Source organism: Dendropsophus ebraccatus, chromosome 6, assembly GCF_027789765.1.
Source record: "Dendropsophus ebraccatus isolate aDenEbr1 chromosome 6, aDenEbr1.pat, whole genome shotgun sequence".
Classification (NCBI taxonomy): domain Eukaryota; kingdom Metazoa; phylum Chordata; class Amphibia; order Anura; family Hylidae; genus Dendropsophus; species Dendropsophus ebraccatus.
Window position 1 is genome coordinate 42,136,290 of NC_091459.1, and position 20,488 is coordinate 42,156,777.

The window sequence follows — 20,488 nt, forward strand, 5'->3', positions numbered from 1 at the left end:
CATGTTACTCTACGGGCGTAAGTTACGGCATTTTCGTCCTCAAACAATGGTCTGGTTCATTTTTTACGGTGCCGCGTACGATCCGAGCGTAAGTTCGTACGTAGTGTGAACTGTGCAGCCGTACATCGTATACTTTCCATTGTACGCAAACTACGTAAGTCTCCGGCCGCTTATTTACGGAACGTGCTATGTCCGGAGACTTACGTAGTGTGAACATAGCCTTAAAATGAGAAACTTTAGAAATTGCGATACCACTCAAAAAGTCTATCTAGCGGAGTGTACTATTTGTAAGGTACAATACGTAGGATGTACAATTAGAAAATTTAAAACCTGCTTTGCAGAACATCTTAGCGACATCCGTAAGCAAACTAAGATAGACACAAGATAGAAGTCCATGTCGGGACTTTCCAGGCATTTCCAAGAAATTCATGGCAGCCAGACAGAGACCTTACAAATGACTGCCATAGAAAAAGTACAAAAACCCAAAACAGGGGGGGATTGGACTTAGTAAGAAAGAGAGAGGCATATTGGATTTTAAATTTGGTTACAAGATCCCCAAAAGTAATGAATTTAAAAACGGATTTATTTTACATCTATTAAGCCATATGTGTCGACCCATGCCTGGTTTTATGTGTTACTTGTAATGTGAGTCATGTGGCTCCCGGACTAGCACAAGCCCACGGAGGTGGGAGTGTCTAGCAAGGGGAGGTACATTGCACAGAATAAAACAGATTGTAATATACTTCACTATTGCCATGATTATGGAGGGGAGCCTCCGCAACGCATCGGCGCTATTTTAAATAAGTGCGAAGATTTTAAAATGTACCATGAATAAAGTTTATAAATTTTAGGAGCTGTGGAGTCCATGCCTATCTCTACAACATTCGGTAGCCGTGTGGGCCCCCCAGGAGCACTGTTTGCTGGCCAGAGGCCACCCATAGCCAATAGACATTTATTAAGTCTGTCTGCAAAAACAATAGCTTTTGCAGACAGCATTAACTGGCGAAATCTTCAGTGGGCCCCCTGCCTGTGTAGGCCCAGGAGCGGCCGCTCCCTCGGCCCCCACCAAATTACGCCACTGGGGTCTTCTCCAAACTATTCCCACAAGATTGGTAGAATAGAGTTGTCCATAATGTCTTTGTATTCTGAAGCATTAAGGTATCCCTTCACTGGGGGGGGGGGGGGGGGAAGGGGGGGGGGGTGTCAAGACTAACCACAGAAAACAATTCCATTGGAATATACCTCCTCCACCAAACTATACAGTTGTCATAGTACAGTCAGGCAGGTGACACTCTCCTAGTATGTACCAAATCTAGACACACCTATAAGACAGATAGAGAAGTATGATTCTTCTCGCCACATACCACATTTCCAGTGCTCCCATGTTGTTGGTTATGTAAGGGTTAGCTGCAGCTGCTTAGCAGTGAAAACCCATGCCAATAAAGCTCCTGGACACAGTATTTAATAATTTTAATGTCAGATGAGGTTTGGAAGTTATTGAGTAAGCAGAACACTGATGGTGTTATATACTATATACTGTACCTGTGCGTTATGTGGTCTGCTCTGACTTTCATTTTTAATATTCCAAATTTACATTAGAAAATCTATTAATGTTTTTAAAGGCAGACTGCATTGATAGGTACAGAATTTTATAGACCTGTGGCAATAGGACTGAATACAATGCCTGGATAAAAGGCGGGGCCCAATACTTTCGTATATATATATATATATATATATATATATACATATACACACACATATATATACACACACATATACAGTGGTGCCTTGGATTACGAGCACAATTCGGATCATGCTTGCAATCCAAATTAATCTTAAATCAAAGCAAATTTTTCCATAACAAATCATATAAATGCAGACAATTGGTTCCCCCCCCCCCCTAAATAATGATTTTTTATTTAGAATAATGTGTAAAACAAATTCATAAAACATTCAGAAACAGCTGGATTTGTGATATTATAAGTTACTGTACAGTATAGCAATCAGCATGTGGTCTATAATGTATAGTAAGTGTGTAAACCTGCAAAAACTGCAGCAGTTTGAAGATACATGATGGAACTGCAGATCCCCATAATGCAGGAGCATAGTACAACAGGCTAAAATAGAGAAGCAGGGCTGCTGTCAGAGGTCTGTGTGGTCACATGACTGCAATACGAAAGGGGTGTGTTTTGCGCGTAGACCAATCAGGAAGTTAGAGTGTGAGTCCCAGCACATTATAGCAGCAGTGTGTATAGCTGAGTGTAAGTGCAGGCACATTATAGCAGCATTGTGTATAGCTGAATGTAAGTGCAGGCACATTATAACAGGAATGGAGAGGATGGGAAACACAAGGGCTGACAGAGACTGCAGGGAGCATGAAGGAATGAGCAGGGCAGATGTGGACACAGTATAGCACCGCTCTCTGTCCGGGGAGAGAGGGGTTACAGCTATGGAGAGATTACCTCCACAGTCCTGTCCCCCATACCTCCCAACTGCGAACTTTTGAAAAGTTCGGTTCGGTTCGATCCAGCGAACTTTCGTGAAGTTCGGATTGGTCCGAACCGAAAACGAACCTTGCTCTTACGGCTGAATAATTGCAGCTACAATAGTGGGAGTGTGATAGGGTATAGTTTCGTTTGGTTGCAGTTGATATTATAATGAAAAAGTGGGGAAAAAAAATTGCAAAAATAATGAGAAAAAAAATTATTATAGAAATAATAATAAAATATAGTAAATAAAAGTGCCAAAATAGTGACAAAAAATATTGAAAAAAAAAGTTTACAAGGAGGATGCGGCAGCACTTGATTGCACCCAGGCCAGTATTGTTGAGAAGAGACAAGTTGAGCAGCAGGAGGAGGCAGCGGTTGATTGCTCACCTCTCAGGCCAGTATTGTTGAGAAGAGACAAGTCGAGGAACAGGAGGAGACAGCAGTAGATTGCTCGCCTCTCAGGCCAGTATTGTTGAGAAGAGACAAGTTGATCAGCAGGAGGAGGCAGTAGTTGATTGATTCCAGTCCAGTATTATTGAGGAGAGGCTACTTGAGGAGGAGGCAGCAGTTGATCGATTCCAGGCTGGGAGGATATTGACCCAATGGGCAGTAACGGACATGTACTGCCCTTGCCCATAATTAGAGGACCAGACATCAGCACTCGGATGCACTGTCTTGGACACCGAGAGTCCCAATGAGTCGCCAACCTTTCTCTTCACATAACTGTGCAGTGATGGGACAGCTTTGCTAGAGAAGTAGTGGCGGCTGGGGACTCTCCATCTGAGGTGCGCACACGCCACGAAATCCCTGAAAGGCTAGGAGTCCACAAGATTAAATGGCAGGGACTGAAGCACCAGCAGCTTAACCAGGTGTCTGGTCAGTTTCTGTGCCATGGGATGGCTGCTGCAGTACACCTGAGGTTTGGCCATGGACTCGGTCAGGGATTGCTGCCTCATTAGGGGTGTACATGGAAGTGAGACTGTGCTGCTGCTGGCAACTGAGGCTGACGAGCCCTGAGTTCCAGTGAGAGGATGCTGCATGATGGGATCTGCAGTGTATGGTGCATCCTGACAGGAGGTGGTATTTGGGTCACGGTTTTTCCAGGCCTGTTGGTGTTGCCTTTCCATGTGCTTCCTCATGGATGTTGTCCCAAGATTATCACCCCTGCCACGACTGACCCTCTCATTGCACAGCAGGCACAGAGCGATGTGCTTATCTGTCCCCAGGAGAAAGAACTGCCAGACGACAGAGGACCGTGGTTTGCTGCCAGCCATGGGGGGTCTTGCTGGTTGTTCACTGCCACCGTTGCCTGGGGGTCCCCTCTCAGGACCAAGGCTTAAAGGTATTGATGAAGTCTGCCTGGTAGGTTGTCTTCTACCCCTCCCTCTTGTGCTTTGCTTCCTTGCACCAGTGGGATGTTGCTGCTTCGGTAGCACCTCACTTTCCTCCCCTTATGACGCCGAAGATAATGCTGCTTGAGGGCACCACGTCCGATCAGCGACATCATCATCACCACCACTGCTACTTTCCTCCACGGGCTGGGACAGGATCTCAGGTGTGGCACTGGATGCCCCGCCCGGCAGAGCACAAATGGACAGCTTTTGTGGGGCGCTGACGTAGCGTCACCTAGAACAGCTGATCACAAACAAACAAACAAACTTTTTTTTTTGAAGTTTTTTAAAACTTTTTTGCTTGTGGCTATACGCGGTTAACGGCACCCAGCAGAGCAGCAACGTCTAGCGTCTCCTCTCTGTCACGGAACAGTAGCTGGTTCAATGTTACGTGTCCTGAGTGACTCTTCTCACTTTTCTCTCCCTATTTCTTTTTTTTTATCTCCCTATCTCTCCCTAGATATCACGATTTTTGAGTTAGATGCCTATCTATCCCTCTCTCTACCTAACTCTTGATTTCTCAGCCTCTTTCACTATGTATGAGCTTATCAAGCTTTCCCTGGATCTTGCGATTTTTTTTTTTTTTTATCTTCCTCTCTCCTGCTTCTCTCGCAAACAATATATACTCCTTCTCTATCTCTCCCTGTACTTATCCAGTTGTTTGGATATGTAATCTATGCGTTTTCCCTCTCTGCCTAACGTACACCTCCTCTCTCTCTGCAGTCTAGACACACAATGAGAAAGAGCATGGACGCTCAGGCACTTCCTGTTCCTGTAGTGACGTCACACACCTTGATATTCACATAATAACAGGACAAAAGGGATTATAGGAGTAATAATTCCTTATATCCTCTTCCATTCTGTGAAAACAATACAGATTGTAACAAACTTTGTAATGAACTTTTGGAAACTTTTTGCAAAGTTCGTAACGAATCTGGTTCGTAACGGTTCGGTTCACTCATCCCTACCATTCACACATCAGTAACCTTGTCTGTAATTACAGAACTACTAACCGGATTACAAATGTGTTTCAGTTACTGTCTGCATTTGCAGGGACCCCTGTCATATAGGTGACATGGACGCACAATGGATTAATCATTTTTGCAGCACAGATCATGACCCCAAAACGGATCCATAACACCTACAGATGTGTGTATGGGGCCATATGAACTGTATGTATAAAATGATGTGTGAAAGGGGCCATAATGTCACATGATTCATCTGAATATAACAATTTTTAGGACCCAACTTTCAGCACAAGATGGAATAATATGCAATATGAATGTTTGGGTCTATTATACAGTAAGTAACCAGACACTTTCTAGAGCAACATAAAATATTTGTTAATGCTATCTAGTTCCTAGGTCAAAAAGAGGGACATGTAAGAGGCAAAGAGGGACAGAGGGACATCGGTCAAAAGTAGGGACTGTCCCTTCAAAAGAGGGACACTTGGGAGGTATGCTGTCCCCTGATGCAAGCCCCAGCCTGAAGTGGATCTGCTATGATTTGGAAGGTGAGGGAGACTTCCTAGGTCAGAGTACAAAGCTGTAGACCCCGCTATGCAGACCATGCCCCTCCCAAACTCCTGCTTCCACCCAGTACAGGAAGCTCTTAAACCAAGTTGCAATTTTGAAAAAAATGTGAGCTCTTCTTGCAAAGCGCTCTCAATCCAAGTTACTCTTAAATCAAGGTACCACTGTATATATAAAACATGCAATTTGTATTTGTATTTGCACTACATTAAAAAGGTATGTGTAAGAACTTTTCCAGTACTAATACATGCTTGTCACACAATGATCACAGATCACACTATACGCTGTGTTAGAAAATACTTGTTTAGCTCATTTAAATACATTTTGAACTTCTGATGTTCTGTGATATAAACAAATACATTTCAAAGCTCAGGAAGTAGCTGTGAATAAACAATTACAGAATTACAGAATGTCCCCCCTATGTACCACTTCATTTTCCCATCATTCTAGAACAGTAATAGTTTTCAGTTAAAGGGGTTTTCTAAGTTCAGTGTGTGTGCTTTTGACATGAAACACCCTACCAAGAGCCGATTACATTATGGTGTTCCCAGCTAAAAGCAATAAACAATTAGACATTAGGAAAATTAGCACTACCCCTATCCCTATAACAGGTAAAATATTACACTACATAACTAGAAATTTAAATGATGTCCCTAATAGACATCAAAAATTATATCTCAAATTTTAGCTTTTTATCTATTTGCATAGTCTGCCCCGAATCCCTTTAAATGGCCTTTTACTTTAAATGACCATTGGCCAAACCAGACTGATTATTCTACTGTCTGCACTATGTGTCTGTGGGGTCCCAAGTCAGTGGGAAGCGGGAAGGAGGGGGGATGGGACAAAAGGAGTACCTCTGTATACATATCTACAAGGTTGTTTGAGGATGCATTGAAGTAAATAGGCAACAATTTACACACATAAATATGGTGCTAAGGTGCATGTGTACACTTACAATGAATTCACACATGAAAAATTTGTTGCATACATTTCTGCAACTATCCCAGAAAAGCAATTGCTTGCTACCATAACAACCCCATCTAGATGGAATCAGGTGATTTATGGTTCCATAAATCTCTGCAATAAATCTGCCATTTAGACCATGTTCAAATAATGTATGAATATCGGCCGTTGTTTTACCTGGCCGGGTCAAATAATGTCCGGTGTCTGAGATATTTACCCAAAGACAATGTGTGAACGTGGCCATTGGCTGTTGTTTGACCCGGCCGGGTCAAACAACGGCCGATGTTTATACATTGTGTGAACATGGCCTTAGGGTCCATTTACATGTATAGAATCTGCAGCAGATTTCACTTCGTAGATTTGAAGCTGCAGACTTTATGCTATGGATAGTATTGTAACTAAATGATGGAACACAAGATCCTGTATGTGTGAATGGACCCTTAGAATCACCAAGAAATCTCTTGCTCTTAAAGGACCCTTAGGGCCCTATTCCACCGGACGATTATCGTTCGCATAATCGTTAACGATTAACGATCTCAAACGACCGCTATTGCGAAATACCTGAAAATGTTCACTCATTTCCATGGAACGATAATCGTTACTTATGATCGTATTTGCGATCGTTTTTTCTCTGAACCACATCTTATTCAATGCGAACGATTTGCGAACGTTTTGCGAACGAGCAACGATAAAAATAGGTCCAGGTCTTATAAAGCGATCAACGATTTCTCGTTCGGTCGTTAATCGTTAACTGCTATTCAAACAAACGATTATTGTTTAGATTTGAACGATTTAACGATAATCTGAACGATAATCGTCCGGTGGAATAGGGCCCTTACACTTCTTTGGACCTGGCACATACATGCTATTTACATGCCAGCCCAGGGGCCAGACCTGCATCAATCAGAATTAATCAACACTTTTTTGAACACTATTGTGATTGTAACCTGTCCTTTTGTCCTTTCTCACTCTTCTGTTATGTTTTATGATAGAGAGTTATTACTCAGACTGCGTATGCTTGAAAAAATTAATTTAATAGATACATTTTAGCACCAAAACAAGTAAACATCATAAAGAGTTCAGCTTTTTAAGCATTACTACCTGAGAATGATCCTTGTGATTTGGTATAATTCTGGAAACAACTACAGCTTATTTCTTCCAGATAGTTATTTATTACAGTCAATTCTTATCTACAAGGGTTTTTATCAATACCAACAAGTATACCAGAATACCAACAAAATGGGCTTAAATTAACACTTTCTCTATGGGTCCTTTGTGTATGGGTAAGAGGAGATGTACTGTGTTGTACATATTTTTATTTGCTATGAAGCAACCAAAATAATGGGACTTAGCATGGGCCATCAGCAGTATGTTCCAGCTCTAATATACAACTGACACCCTGAGGCAGGGACCAAGTTTGGTTCCCACTATAGCCAATTGGTGCTTCCAGGTTGCAATGCCAGAGGCCTAACAAAGTTACTCAGGTCTGCCATGCATGTGTGCCTATAATATTCTGCCAAAGGCAAGATATACAAGGCTGCTGCAGTGTATTATAGGGGAAATTAAATGATGTCCGTGCCTTGTGGACACCCTGTGGATGCGCTTTCATAGTGCTGTCCTAAGCTGCGGGTCCATGGCTGCCAATAGCCTACAGAACATGTGAATGTAGCCTAAGAGTGATGTTATGGTACTCCTTCATGAAGTCCCATTTTCCACGAATGCTATGGACTTGCTATGCCTTGTAGTGGACTCTTTCCCTGCCTGGCATGTATCAATATGATGCCGGAAAGTGTTTGAAAGCTCGCTGCACTGTAATCACACGGCTGCGCGGCTGCTTTATTACAGTGCTGCAAAGATTTAAACAGCTTCCCCGTATACTGATTCATGGTGCCAGCTGGGGAAAGAGTCCACTACAGTGCATCCCTATCTGTAGTTTTTTTGTTTATATAGTGCAAGGTCACTTTTACACAGCCCAATAGTAGAGGATCACTCTACGAGTGGGAAAATCTGGCTATTTAGCCTACGTAAAAGGGCCTTTACTCTTGCATATAGTCTTCTAATTCCTTGAAATTGTCTTCTATTGATAGATTTTTTTGGAGCATTATTAATTTAGTCATTGGGGTAATAGAATAATTTAGGTACATTTTATTATTGGACCATCATATACTTGACAGCCTTTTTCTTGTGAGGGTTCTATTTCTTGTTGGAGGTATATCTGTTGTCACAAGCATCTCATGAAAAGAGAAGCTATTACTGATACAACTTACAGATGATTGACCGGGTCTTCTTGGTATGTCCTGTGTAGAACCCTGCCCCTCAGGTAATGGGGCAGAACTGGATGAAACCTGACTTACTGTAAGAGTGCTAGCACTCTTGGAGGAATATTTATAAATCATCTTGAGGAAAGCAGTCTTTGTATTGGTGTCTTGTTTATATAAGATAATGTAGCACTTTGGTAAAAACGTACATGACAAAATTCCATAGTTTGATATGAGTATTACTATCATTTCAACAGCTGGTAAGTATATGCCAAATGTGGTAGCATATATAGGAATAAAAGTTATCCATGCAATGAAGTAAATCAACATTCCGAAGGTTATAAATTTGGCTTCATTGTAGTTTTCTGGCAATTTTCTGCCTCTAAATGCAAAAATAAAACAGGCAAATGCCAGGACAGCAATATATCCCAGCATTATACCAAATGCTACTGTGGAACCTTCATTACACTCCAATATGATTATTTTTGGAAGAGAGTAATTCTCTTTAAGATGGGGGGACCAAAATACCAGCCAAGTGGTGCAAATGATCACCTGAATTCCAGTACACACAAAAACCAAAGTAAATGGTTTGTAGAGGAACTTTAAAATGCTGTGAACCTTTGGCTCAAAGGTGAAAGCCAGCAATATCTTAATGGACTTAAGTAAAATACAGGCTACCACTACTGTAAAACTTATACCAAACATAGTTTGCCTTACTTTGCACTTAAACTGAACTGGTTCGCCAATAAAGAAGAGTGCACTCACAAAGCTTAAGAGGATAGAAAAGAGGATTACATAACAAAGAATGCCTCCAGATGCCTTAACCACGGGCGTCTCAAAGTTCTTAGCAAATAGGATGGCTATAGCAAAAATAGCGAAAATTCCAATACATGAAATGATAAGGAGGACAATTGCCAAACCATCATTCCAGCGAAGGAATTCAATTTTCTTTAGGAAACATACAGAACTGTTGACTGGAGACCATAGAGTCTTGTTATTACACTGTGTACAATAGCTCATATCTAGAAAGAATAGAAAATGAAAGATAATAAGTCATACAAAAATTATATTGCGATTAGGCTTAATTGTTATTATAATAGTGTTAAAAGCTTAAAGCTAAAATAACAGCAGGTTAAAAGAAAATTTGCTACTTTAATCTTTAGTTCTGTTTTTGCTAAATCTTCACTGTACTCAATTACTCAACTCAATATGTAAATTAGGTCGTTTGGTGCAGCCTGTTCGGCAAAAAATCCTAGTGTCAATGAAATGGCTCATTGACAAATGAGTGTGTGGTACACTATGCTAGTATCGCAATCCTGACATAAGACATATATAACGCACTACTGCACCCTGCACTATACCATCTTTCACAACCCCTAGTCGGCCACTGCATCTGTTTTTAGAATAGAATAGAATAGTTAGAACCTTGAACTCCATATTTATTATACACTGCTCTAGTATACCTGATTTTGGAAGATGCACATGTTAGAGGAGAAGTCCGAGATTTGAAAAAATGGACAGCCAGCAGGGGCAGGGGGGAACATAATAAGTAACCACTACTTACCTCTTCCCGCGCCCCCAAGTCACAGGCTCTGAAACCCCCATTGGAAGGCAATTTTCCCTTGAGTTCTGATTATGTCACAACACGGAGGAAAATACAGTGACTGGAGCAGCATCCTGCCCCAGTCACTGACTGGCTGAGCAGGCAGTCCATCGACTGATGTTCAAGAAGCAAGAGTTATATTTAAAGGGTTACTCCAGCTAGGACCCAGGCGGAGTACCCTTTAAAACTGCATTAAATAATCAAAAATCAAGTAATTGTGAGTAATGGGACTAAATCCTTGTTTGTGGTTGGTTTATATCCAGATATCTAGTATTTCATATATCACTTTATTATTTGTAGATCTGTGTGTTTGCACAGTACCTGAAAAACTGGTATAATGATTTTCAGGGCATGCAACGCACTCGTAACAACATGTATGCTGACTCCCTGATGTTTTCTTCATTTGTCCAGGCCTACATTCATCTGAACATTGGGATCGGATCTTCTGTAATATAAAAAATATAGTTAATAAATAATAATTTATGACTAATTGATCATTTAAAATCTTCATAAAAACAGGTTCAAGACTGAGGCTAGTTTTACACAGCATGGCTTGTGAAGGAATGAATACAAAAAAGAGTAGTGTATAAAACACATTAAAAATAAACTAAACTACCCTTGGGGAACTTTGTTCAAAGCTGACACTGTGGGGGCTACTGTACAAGTCTTCTGTCACCTACAAGGACTGTGATGTCTTAGAGTTTTTCTGTCCAATAGGTTTTCCCACCAGAGAGAAACACTACTATCACTATTTGGCCATGTTGACATTTTAATTTTTTTTACCAGTTTTTGGGGCTGTATGACATCTCTATAACAGCAGTTTTATAAGTAAGAAAACGGCATTCCTTTTAGGGCTATAATCTTTATGGCCGGGAAATGTGTTGACCTGCTATTTTTTGGCTATTTATAGCTGGAAAAACTGCTATTTTTTCGTTGGTATTGCCATCCATAAAACTTCTTTTCGTACACAGACGGTGTTCTGCGGACCAGACCTCAGAGCTCCTAGGATCATGATTATTTTTGATATTGAGAGCTCCTAAACTGTTCAGTGTGTGCTTTTGCGAAATCTAAACAGTTTAGAAGTTCCCGATATCCTAATTAATTATGATTTTGGGAGCTCCGAGGTCAGGTCCACAGAACACCGTCCGTGCATTGATAGAATTCTGCGGACATGTGAATGCCCTCTAAGGCTTTGTTCAAACACAATCAAAATGATGGCCGTTTTTATTGGATGGACGTCATCACAAATATAAACATTTTTTCAGCCAGAATTCATTGAAATTTAACTCAAACATTGAATTTCCTTGTTACCTTTAAACGTCTTAACTCATTCTCTTTATCCTTGCTAGTGAATATGAACATGTCTTTTTGAGTATCGTATTCAGCAAATATAGTAAAATTAATCTTTCCATCAGCGCCCGCTTTCCAGATCAGCACATCATATCCAGTATCTGCATCCCCTCTGGAGTCAAAACTAATTGTCCTTCCCATGTAGCTGAAGTTTATAGTTTTTAGTGACTGTAGAAGCTATATGGAGTGGAGGAATAGATAGAAATATATTCGAAAAAAAACAAAACAAAAAATGCGTCAATGTTAATATTAAAAAGTGCTCACGTAAATTTAAACATATAGGGGGAGATTTATCAAACATGGTGTAAAGTGAAACTGGCTCAGTTGCCCCTAGAAACCAATCAGATTCCTTTGATTCCTCACAGACTCATTGGAAAATGAAAGGTGGAATCTGATTGGTTGCTAGGGGCAACTAAGACAATTCTACTTTACACCAGTTTGATAAATTTCCGCCATAGTTCACTGTCCTGTTAAAGGGAATCTGTCACCATAAAAATGCTGCCTAATCTGTCAGCATGATGGTATAGAGCAGGAGGAGCTGAACTCATTGATATATATATATATTTTTTTTAATTTTCAGCATTTATTCTGTGCTTAGTCCATTTGGCGGTGTAAGGGCCATATTAGATGTAACAATATGTAGGAGGAAGCAAGCACCAACTTGTCAGATTAGCATTTGCCTCCTCCTTGTTCTCCGATCACGGTCTTTGCTATTTCTCGCACAGACAGCAAGTGGGAGGGGCTGTCCGAATGATCCTTAGGTCATCCAGATGGCCCATCAAACAAACCGGCGGTCTGCTGCTGCCGCTGCTATTACACAGCGGAACAGGCAGCTATAGTTTTCATAGGTCATGTTTAAAGATAACCATCAGCCAACATCGTGTATGTCAGCTGATCGTTGCCTTTTAACATGACCTATCACACCAAATGATTATCGGCGAGAACGGCCGATAATCAGCCAAGTACAGCAGATAATCGTTTGGTGTAATAGGGACTTTAGTATACCGAGAGAGTTGGCTGCCCACTTGACACCAAAGCCCAGAGAAGGCAAGCTATACTAAATCTTTCCATTCAACACTGTTCTATAACATTATGCTAGCAGATCAGACATGCTCAACATGACAGGTTCCCTTTAAGTATGGTAATGTTCTCTTTACTATAGTCCCTTAAAGCCCTATTCCACGGAACGATTATCGGCCCGTGGAATAGGGCCTTTACTGTTACATTCCCAGAGGGTATTATTTCTGGTTCTAACATATCTAACACTAATTAGGGTTTTTGTATATTAAATTAAATACTACTGAACTGCATACATACAAACCTTCTATTAGGAAGTACAAGAAGTAGTGCTAAAGATGTTTCATAGAGCTCCATATAAACTACACAGTGTATGGTGCTGTCTGCATACGGTTCTCGTCTGTATTTATACGCATCATAGTGATAATAAACAGATGATCCGTGGTCTGATCTGATATAGATAATCTATCCTAAGTCCATCAATGAAAAGGGGTATTCCCATCTCAACTAACTTGTATGGTTTGTCAAGTGAAATATTTTTGTAAATACGCTTATTTACCAAACTTGTTTCTCTTTCCTGATACGTATATATGCCAGACAGACTACTGCTTTTAGAGCAGAGCAGTGATCGGTAACCTAGATAACAAGCTGTTAATAACGGGAGGGAAAGGGTGCAGATTTACTAAATGACAGTATTTGCAAAAATATTCAACTTAACAAGTACTACAAGTTTAATTATGTTATTTGAGATAGAAATACCCCTTTAATGGTCACTCTTATTACAAGGGGGGAGACAGTGACAGGTCATGGTGTATCCCCATGTCTAGTTGAAAGTATAGCTAATAAGCTAGTAATAATTAGTGCAGTTGGCACAAACAACCACTGTTGTTTAGAAGAACCAGGCCCCCTTCTATCTGCCCTTAGTACCAATAGTGATCCAATCTGGACATCCAATTTATCCTAAAGGGATTGTCTGGGAAAAATGCATAATTAACAATGCTGCCGGAGCTGCAGTGGACATGTCAGTAATGTATACTTACCTGTCCCACTCTGCCGCAGCTGCCGGTTTTATGCTGACCAGTCATGTTTTATGGGAACAGAACATCATCGGATGTTTTTAGGCCACTCAAACAGAGCAGGTGGCCCGAAAGCCGGCAGCTGCAGTGAAGCAGGACAGGTAAGTATACATTACTAGTATGTCCACCACAGCCACGGCAACATAGAAAATTATACATTTTTTCCAGACAAGACCTTTAAAAAAAGCAGTTATCAGCCCCTCAAATATGAGATGTTAGGTTTGCTGAAAAATCTTACAATCATGGTTGCAATTTTTTATTTATTTTACCTCCCATGGTGCAAAAGCATTTATCTTTTTGCAGTTGCGATCCATACATAGCTTTCGAATTGCATGTGCTATAGCAGTCACTGCCAGCTGAGTACTGTAGACAAAGCCTGGATGAACTGTGGCCGAAAGGAAATCAACTCTGAGGGACTTGTTTTCCATAGTGCTTGTGCTGGCTTCTTTGGAATAATTGGTGACACAACCATACATTTCACTGTATTTCACCTTAGGGCAACCATATAAAAGTACTGAATACTGGTCCAGTAGTCGGTTCATCTCATATTTTTGTTGATTTAGATTTTTGATGTAATCCAGAAAAGATGCAGTATCTCCACTCTTAAATGTAAATCCGATGACTGGTCCAATACTCTGAATGTTTGGTATACTACTAATTCCATTGGCTAAAGACCAGCTGTCACTAGCTATCCATGTTTTTTGTATTTTCTTTTCCATTACCCTTTTAAAAAGTTTCAATACCAGGATAGGTTTCAAAAAAGTGACAATGACATTTACTCTAGTTTCGCTTAGTATTTTCCTAATGGCTTGATCTAGACTGGCTTCTACTGTGCTGTCAGATAAGTGAGCAGGGATGACTTCTTTGAATGCAATGCAGACATTGATTTCAACAGCTTGGATGCCGAAGCTCTCTAGAGCTGATCGCCCATAGTCATCATCCATAACTATCATTCCAATCCAGTTCCAGCCAGACAAATGAATGAGTTTTGCCATGGCCCTAGTTTGGTAAGAGTCATTTGGTATTGTCCGTAGAAAGGCAGGAAAACGAAATTTATCACTTAATATTTCAGCAGATGATGAATGGCTAATCTGTGGAAAGAGAGAGATGATTTTTTTCTATATTTCTTACATAACATTCTGTTCTATCTCTCCATACACAATTTTAATTTTTCCTAAATCATCAGCTCAAATTCAGCTTTGCCAAGTGCCACCCTCTTTGATATTAGGGCTATATTCACGCATTATCTGAGGCCAAAGAGCAGGTGTTATTTCTATAAATCACAGCTGTAATTTGGCCTCAGATTGACAGCCGCCCAGACAGACGGCCATCCAACGGCTTAAAAAAGATGGCGTGTAAACATAGCCTAGACATTTAGGGCCCTATTCCACCGGACGATTATCGTTTGCATAATCGTTAATGATTAACGATCTCAAACGACCTCTATTGCGAAAGACCTGAAAACGTTCACTCATTTCCATGGAACAATAATCGTTACTTATGATCATATTTGCGATTGTTTTTTCTTCGCTATTGCGTTCGTATCTACTGCGAACGACCAAACTACGTCTTATTCAATGCGAACGATTTGCGAACGAGCAACAATAAAAATAGGTCCTGGTCTTATAAAGCGATTAACGATTTCTTGTTGGGTCATTAATCGTTAACTGCATTTCAACTGAACAATTATCGTTTGGATTCAAACGATTTAACAATAATCTAAACGATAATCGTCCGGTGGAATAGGGCCCTTACTCTCAGCCCATTCTGAGCTGTGATTGGTTGCTATCTGGGCCAATGAAACAAAGCAGAAAGCAGTTGCCTTTGTACATTGTGTAGTGGTTATTCCGGGTTTCTGTAGCTCAGCTGTCAGCCTGGCCAGGTGCAGGGAGCACACCGATGGCGTCCCTGACGACCAGCCAAGCCAGTTGCTAGGGGCACAGCGGTGCTTCTTATTGTGTAGCCGCAGCTTCACCAACCCTGGCCAAACGGCATCAGGTGTTGTGAGTGATATTACACTGATTGGCGAACGGCTCAGTCAGTTAGCTATGAGATGTGTCCGGGGGCTAGAGTCTCAGCCCCAATCCTCCGCTGTCTACCACGCCTTACCTGAGAGAGAGCCTAGTTTACTAGTGTTTCTTGACCTAGTGTTTCTTTTTGCATTGTGTATTTGGTGCTTTGACTTATAGCTTCTGGACTCCGACTATTCTCCTGGATCACGTTTTATACTGTGCACCCCTCTTGTTGCTGACTTGGACCTCTGACTTTGCTATATTGTGTTGCGTTTGTTTAGTGTTCACACCTAGTAAGGGTTAGGGACCGCCAACCAGTTGTCCGCTGCCATTAGGGCCTTGAGGCAAGAATGCAGGGACAGCGGGACAGTGCAAGCTTCAGGGCTGCACCTGTCTTTTGTCTGCTTGGTCCCACATCCTGACAGAAATGCTTTTAAAAATATAAATTAATCTTCGCATAATAAAAATTGAAATCAACCTCCTTTTGCTATTTTTTAAATTAAAGAAAGAGTAAAAAACAAATAAACGTAAACATGCTTGATATTACTATGTGTGGATATGTTGGAACTCTTAACCCTTTCACGATCCAGCCCAAAATGGTGTAAATGAAATAAATAAAAAAAAATCCCTTGCCCTTTACCAAACTTGCACAATTGCATATTTGTTTTTAATGTCACCTCAAAAACATTTTTTTTTCCCCGTTTGGCAGTATTATTTATGGTAAAGTGAAGGACAAAGGACATTTAGTCTTGTAAAAAAAACAAGCTTTTATATGGCTCTGTAGATGGAATAATAAAGTATATACAGTAATAGTATAGTAAATAATAGAAGAGTTATGGCTCTTAGAAGGAAAAGGAAAATATTTAAGTGCAAACATTTCCTTAAAGAGATTTTGTCAACAGAGAATTACATATATATATATATATATATGTGTGTGTTTTTTCTGTTAAACATTTTTTAAGAATTTTTAAATCTTTCTTTAATTTTAAATTTTACAATAATCCTATAATCTTGAAGTTTTCATATTCACTAATAGGCATAAAACTAAGCTGGGACCTTCTGTTCTGTACAGATAATTTTCCAGCAGCCCCCTTCTTATCAACACAGACTGGAGTACAATGACAGGTAATACAATACAGGTAAATAGATGTTACTCTGTGTCTGTGACCATGTAAATTGACCACTATAAAGGTCACTGAGCATACCCAAAAGCCTTTCACATGTATTTATATTTGACCTTTCTATTGTGCACCTGCGGATCTGCTGCAGATCCGGTGTATGTGAAGGCACCCTTAGGGTACGTTCACACTTACCGGATCCGCAGCAGATTTCATTTAAATAACTGAACACAGCATCAAATCTGCACCATCAAATCTGCTGCGGATCTGCTGCAGATCTGCTGCGGATCCTGTAGGTTTGAACGCACCCTTAGGGTGCCTTCACACGTACCGTATCGCTGCGTATTTAACGCTGTGTATTTATGGCTGTGTTTTTATCGCTGCGTGTTTGGTGCGATTTTTGCATGCGAGTTTTGATTTTCACATGTAAAAATCTCGCATGTAAAAATTGCACCAAACACGCAGCGATAAAAACGCAGCCATAAATACGCAGTGGTAAATACGCAGCGATACGGTACGTGTGAAGCTACCCTTAGGGTAGCTTCACACCCATCTTATCGCTGCGGATTTGCAGCAGATCCGGAGCTGATTTAATCTAAATAACTGAACACAGCATCAAATCTTCACCATCAAATCTGCTGCAGATCTGGTGTGTGTGAAGGCACCCTAAAAGGGGTTGTAGCATGAATCTAAGTTGGAAAACTCAGATGTGTACCAAATACATTGTTGTCATCATTTAAAAGTTTTTCCCACAGACACTTTGGCTTTGATAATGAGGGGTATGCTTATTGAGGCTGTGTTTTGCTGGGTGTGGCCACAGAAGATAACTCTCTACCCATACGAAAAAGGCCCCCATCTGTGCCCTCATATAGTAAATAGGCCCTTCCCATGACCTCATATATTCCCCCGATGCCCTCATATATTCATAGAAGATAGCCCGCTATGTTCATCCATAAATTAGAACCCTCTGTGTCCCCATACAGCAGTTAGACTCTTCTGTGTCCCCATATATTATAGGCACTCTCTGTGCTCCCATATAGTAGTTAGGCCCCTCTGCACACCACCAGTAGGTAGTATACCCAATGTAGATAACCCTCCCCATAGTCTCCCTGGTAGGTAGGCATTCCCTGTAGATAACATTTTATCCTGTATGTTGTTATCTCCCTTTGGGTAATCTCCCCCTGGTAGTTAGCCCCCCCTCCCAGTAGGCATACCCCTGTAGATAACCCCCTTGGTATTTAGTCCCCTCCCCTATAGGCATTCCCTGTAGGTACTCTACTTTTTAGTGTGCTGCTCAACTATAAGCACTCCAAATGAGCTCTTACGGATAAAATTTAAAACTTGGGCCCGTACTCCCTGGTAACTATCTCCCCTGTCTCTGCTTCTTGTACCTGTGGATTTAGAGACGGAGCATGCTGGTCCATAGCACACTTCTCCAGTGTGAGACCCAGTATAACATGGTTCTACGACATTGGGTCCAGAACTAGAGATAGGTGCCATAGAGGCAGAGCATTAGCTTGCAAATGAAAAGTTAGAGCATGTGCCCTTGAATAGCTATTACCAACAATTTCCCCCTCTGGGCTGAGTAGGTGGTGGCCCATTGTGCCTATGCTATGTCCTGGCTAATTGTTCTCCCTTAGTGCCCCCACAAACACTAAATTTCCTCTTAATGCACTCCTAAAACTAATAGTGCCCTAATAATGCCATGACACAGAAAAAATATTGGCCTGCTGGCTACATCTGTGGTCTATGAAGTTAACATGAAGGTAATAATTTATTAATATCCTTGTGATAAAAAAAAAAATTAAATATATAAAATAATGTTCAATACGTTATCTACCTGTGGGATGAGTTGAGTATTCAGCAATCTGGCAACAGCGATAGAAACTTCTGAGTAACTATCCCCAATGACAGCTTTAACCTTGGGTGTATAATCGGAATAATTACATCTGAATGCCAGCAGTTCCATAGAAGTGTTGTATGTAGATAGGAAACGTAGTGCTGCTGAAACGGCCAGTGTGGCCTCAGAACAAGTGTCATAAATTTCATATCCAAGTTTTATACCAGGTATAAGTGATGAATTGTTTACCATCTCTATAGCGTGAACCATTGCCAGTAATTGTAGGAATCCTTGCATCTCAAATCTGTAAAAGTAGCAAATGATGATGTTGAACTTAATTGTATGTGATCATTTTATCATCAACAGGAGAGTTAAAGAGGTGGGTTACAGCTGATCAATACAGACTTTAAGAAATGCTGACATTGGGAGTACACATAGATTTTAGTCATCCTTGCCATTAGATTTAGATAAAAGGCTCTGTGAATAAAGGGAACCTGTCATGACATTCATGTTGCCTTAACCCTGAGTCTTCAGGATGGTCTCCTGCAGCTTCGCTTCACCATACCAGCTGATACATGTCTCCCTGGTTAGATATAGGGAAAGCTCTATCAATTAGTGTTGAGCAAGCACTAAAATGTTCAAGTGCTCCTTATTCGGGTTGAGCATTATTTAATGCTTGAGTGCTTGACTCTATCGAATCCCATTGAAATCAATGGGAGACACAAACATTTAACCTGGTGCCCCCTGCTCGGCAGAGCGGAGGGTGCCTGTTCATCTTTAAGAGATGCGTAAATAAAATGTACAAAAATTTGAACGAAAAAATGCAATAGGTTACTATAAGAAAGATTAAAACTCTGGCACTATGCTTATCAATTGACAGCAGACCGCCGGGGGTTCTAATATATCCAATATGTTACCCGTGCACCAAGAGGTTTTTAGGTTGAGCATAGTGCTTGTTCGAGCATCAGGGTGCTTGATTGCATGTCAGGGTCCTCAATTGAGCACTATGCCCCAGTCAGCCACTAATTCCGACAATGAAGCCTCTTAGACTTTAAATTTCAGAATAAGCCGTTACGAAATACAGCCGGGGAATGGATGGCATGGCTGCTGCAGTCTCTTCTCAGCCGTATCTCCGGATCACAGTGGGTCTTAGCAATGAGACTTGCTGTGATCAATTATTTTTGACAAGTACTCTTTAATCACTGCCTGCCTTCGGCCCGAATCATAATTTAGGGAGTAGTGTTCGAGACATGACATTAGCAATAATTCTACATTCTAGGAATCTAGTAGAATAATGAAACAACAGAAAATACAAAAATACAAATTAAATTATTGGATTTCTATTCCTGGAGTGGTATGCTCATAAAGTAATAAATATAGTTATGTTATTTCTACTCAAAGTTATAGAAGGTCAAGGAGATGCATAAAACCCTTACCATGTCCGTAGTTCCTCCAGCCTAATCTAATCTATTTGGTAGGTACCATTATGTTTTCCTTGGATACATGGATATATTTAGAGTTAATAACAACACTCACCCCTCACAGTTCTGGATGGCTGGTCTTTGGGGATATCCCTTAGCAGAGTTGACCATTTTACCGTGTACTGCAAAGAGACCACCAATAATAATATCACCATGAGCTCTAGCGCCTACAAAATCATCAGGTATCAGACAGCAGTGTAATCCGCCGATCAGTATGCCAATGATGATAGACAGTCCATACAGTGCCATGTCTGTAGTTCATGCTCCTGCTTCTGGATGTGACTACAGGTTAGTGGTAAGCCAACTGAAAGTTTCCCTAGTATGTCAGCTGCAAACAAGCAGCACCGGCCGGATGCAC

At 40.8% G+C, this 20,488-nt stretch overlaps 1 protein-coding gene across 2 annotated transcripts; it reads right to left on the minus strand.

The window, feature by feature from the left end:
• Positions 1-7,388: 7,388 nt before the first annotated feature.
• LOC138794785 (G-protein coupled receptor family C group 6 member A-like) lies at positions 7,389-20,268 on the minus strand. 2 transcript variants are annotated; one of them, XM_069973651.1, is made up of 6 exons: positions 20,186-20,268; positions 18,650-18,953; positions 13,949-14,770; positions 11,548-11,763; positions 10,558-10,681; positions 7,389-9,655 (listed from the first exon to the last, which is right to left on the minus strand). In XM_069973651.1, the coding sequence occupies exons 1-6, from the start codon at positions 20,239-20,241 to the stop codon at positions 8,535-8,537; spliced, it is 2,643 nt and encodes an 880-aa protein (XP_069829752.1). In that variant the 5' UTR covers positions 20,242-20,268; the 3' UTR covers positions 7,389-8,534. The 2 variants fall into 2 exon arrangements, with proteins under 2 accessions (XP_069829752.1, XP_069829753.1); XM_069973652.1 differs by lacking the exons at positions 18,650-18,953; positions 20,186-20,268 and adding an exon at positions 15,510-15,577.
• Positions 20,269-20,488: the final 220 nt, after the last annotated feature.

Bases quoted from the DNA above. Each gene is read 5' to 3' on its own strand.
- LOC138794785 (XM_069973651.1), bottom strand. From the start codon at position 20,241: ATGGTCAACTCTGCTAAGGGATATCCCCAAAGACCAGCCATCCAGAAC. The intron at 18,954-20,185 runs GTGAGTGTTGTT...CTACTTTTACAG, and splicing joins GCCATCCAGAACTGTGAGGG to ATTTGAGATGCAAGGATTCC. The intron at 14,771-18,649 runs GTAGATAACGTA...CTCTTTCCACAG, and splicing joins ATACTCAACTCATCCCACAG to ATTAGCCATTCATCATCTGC.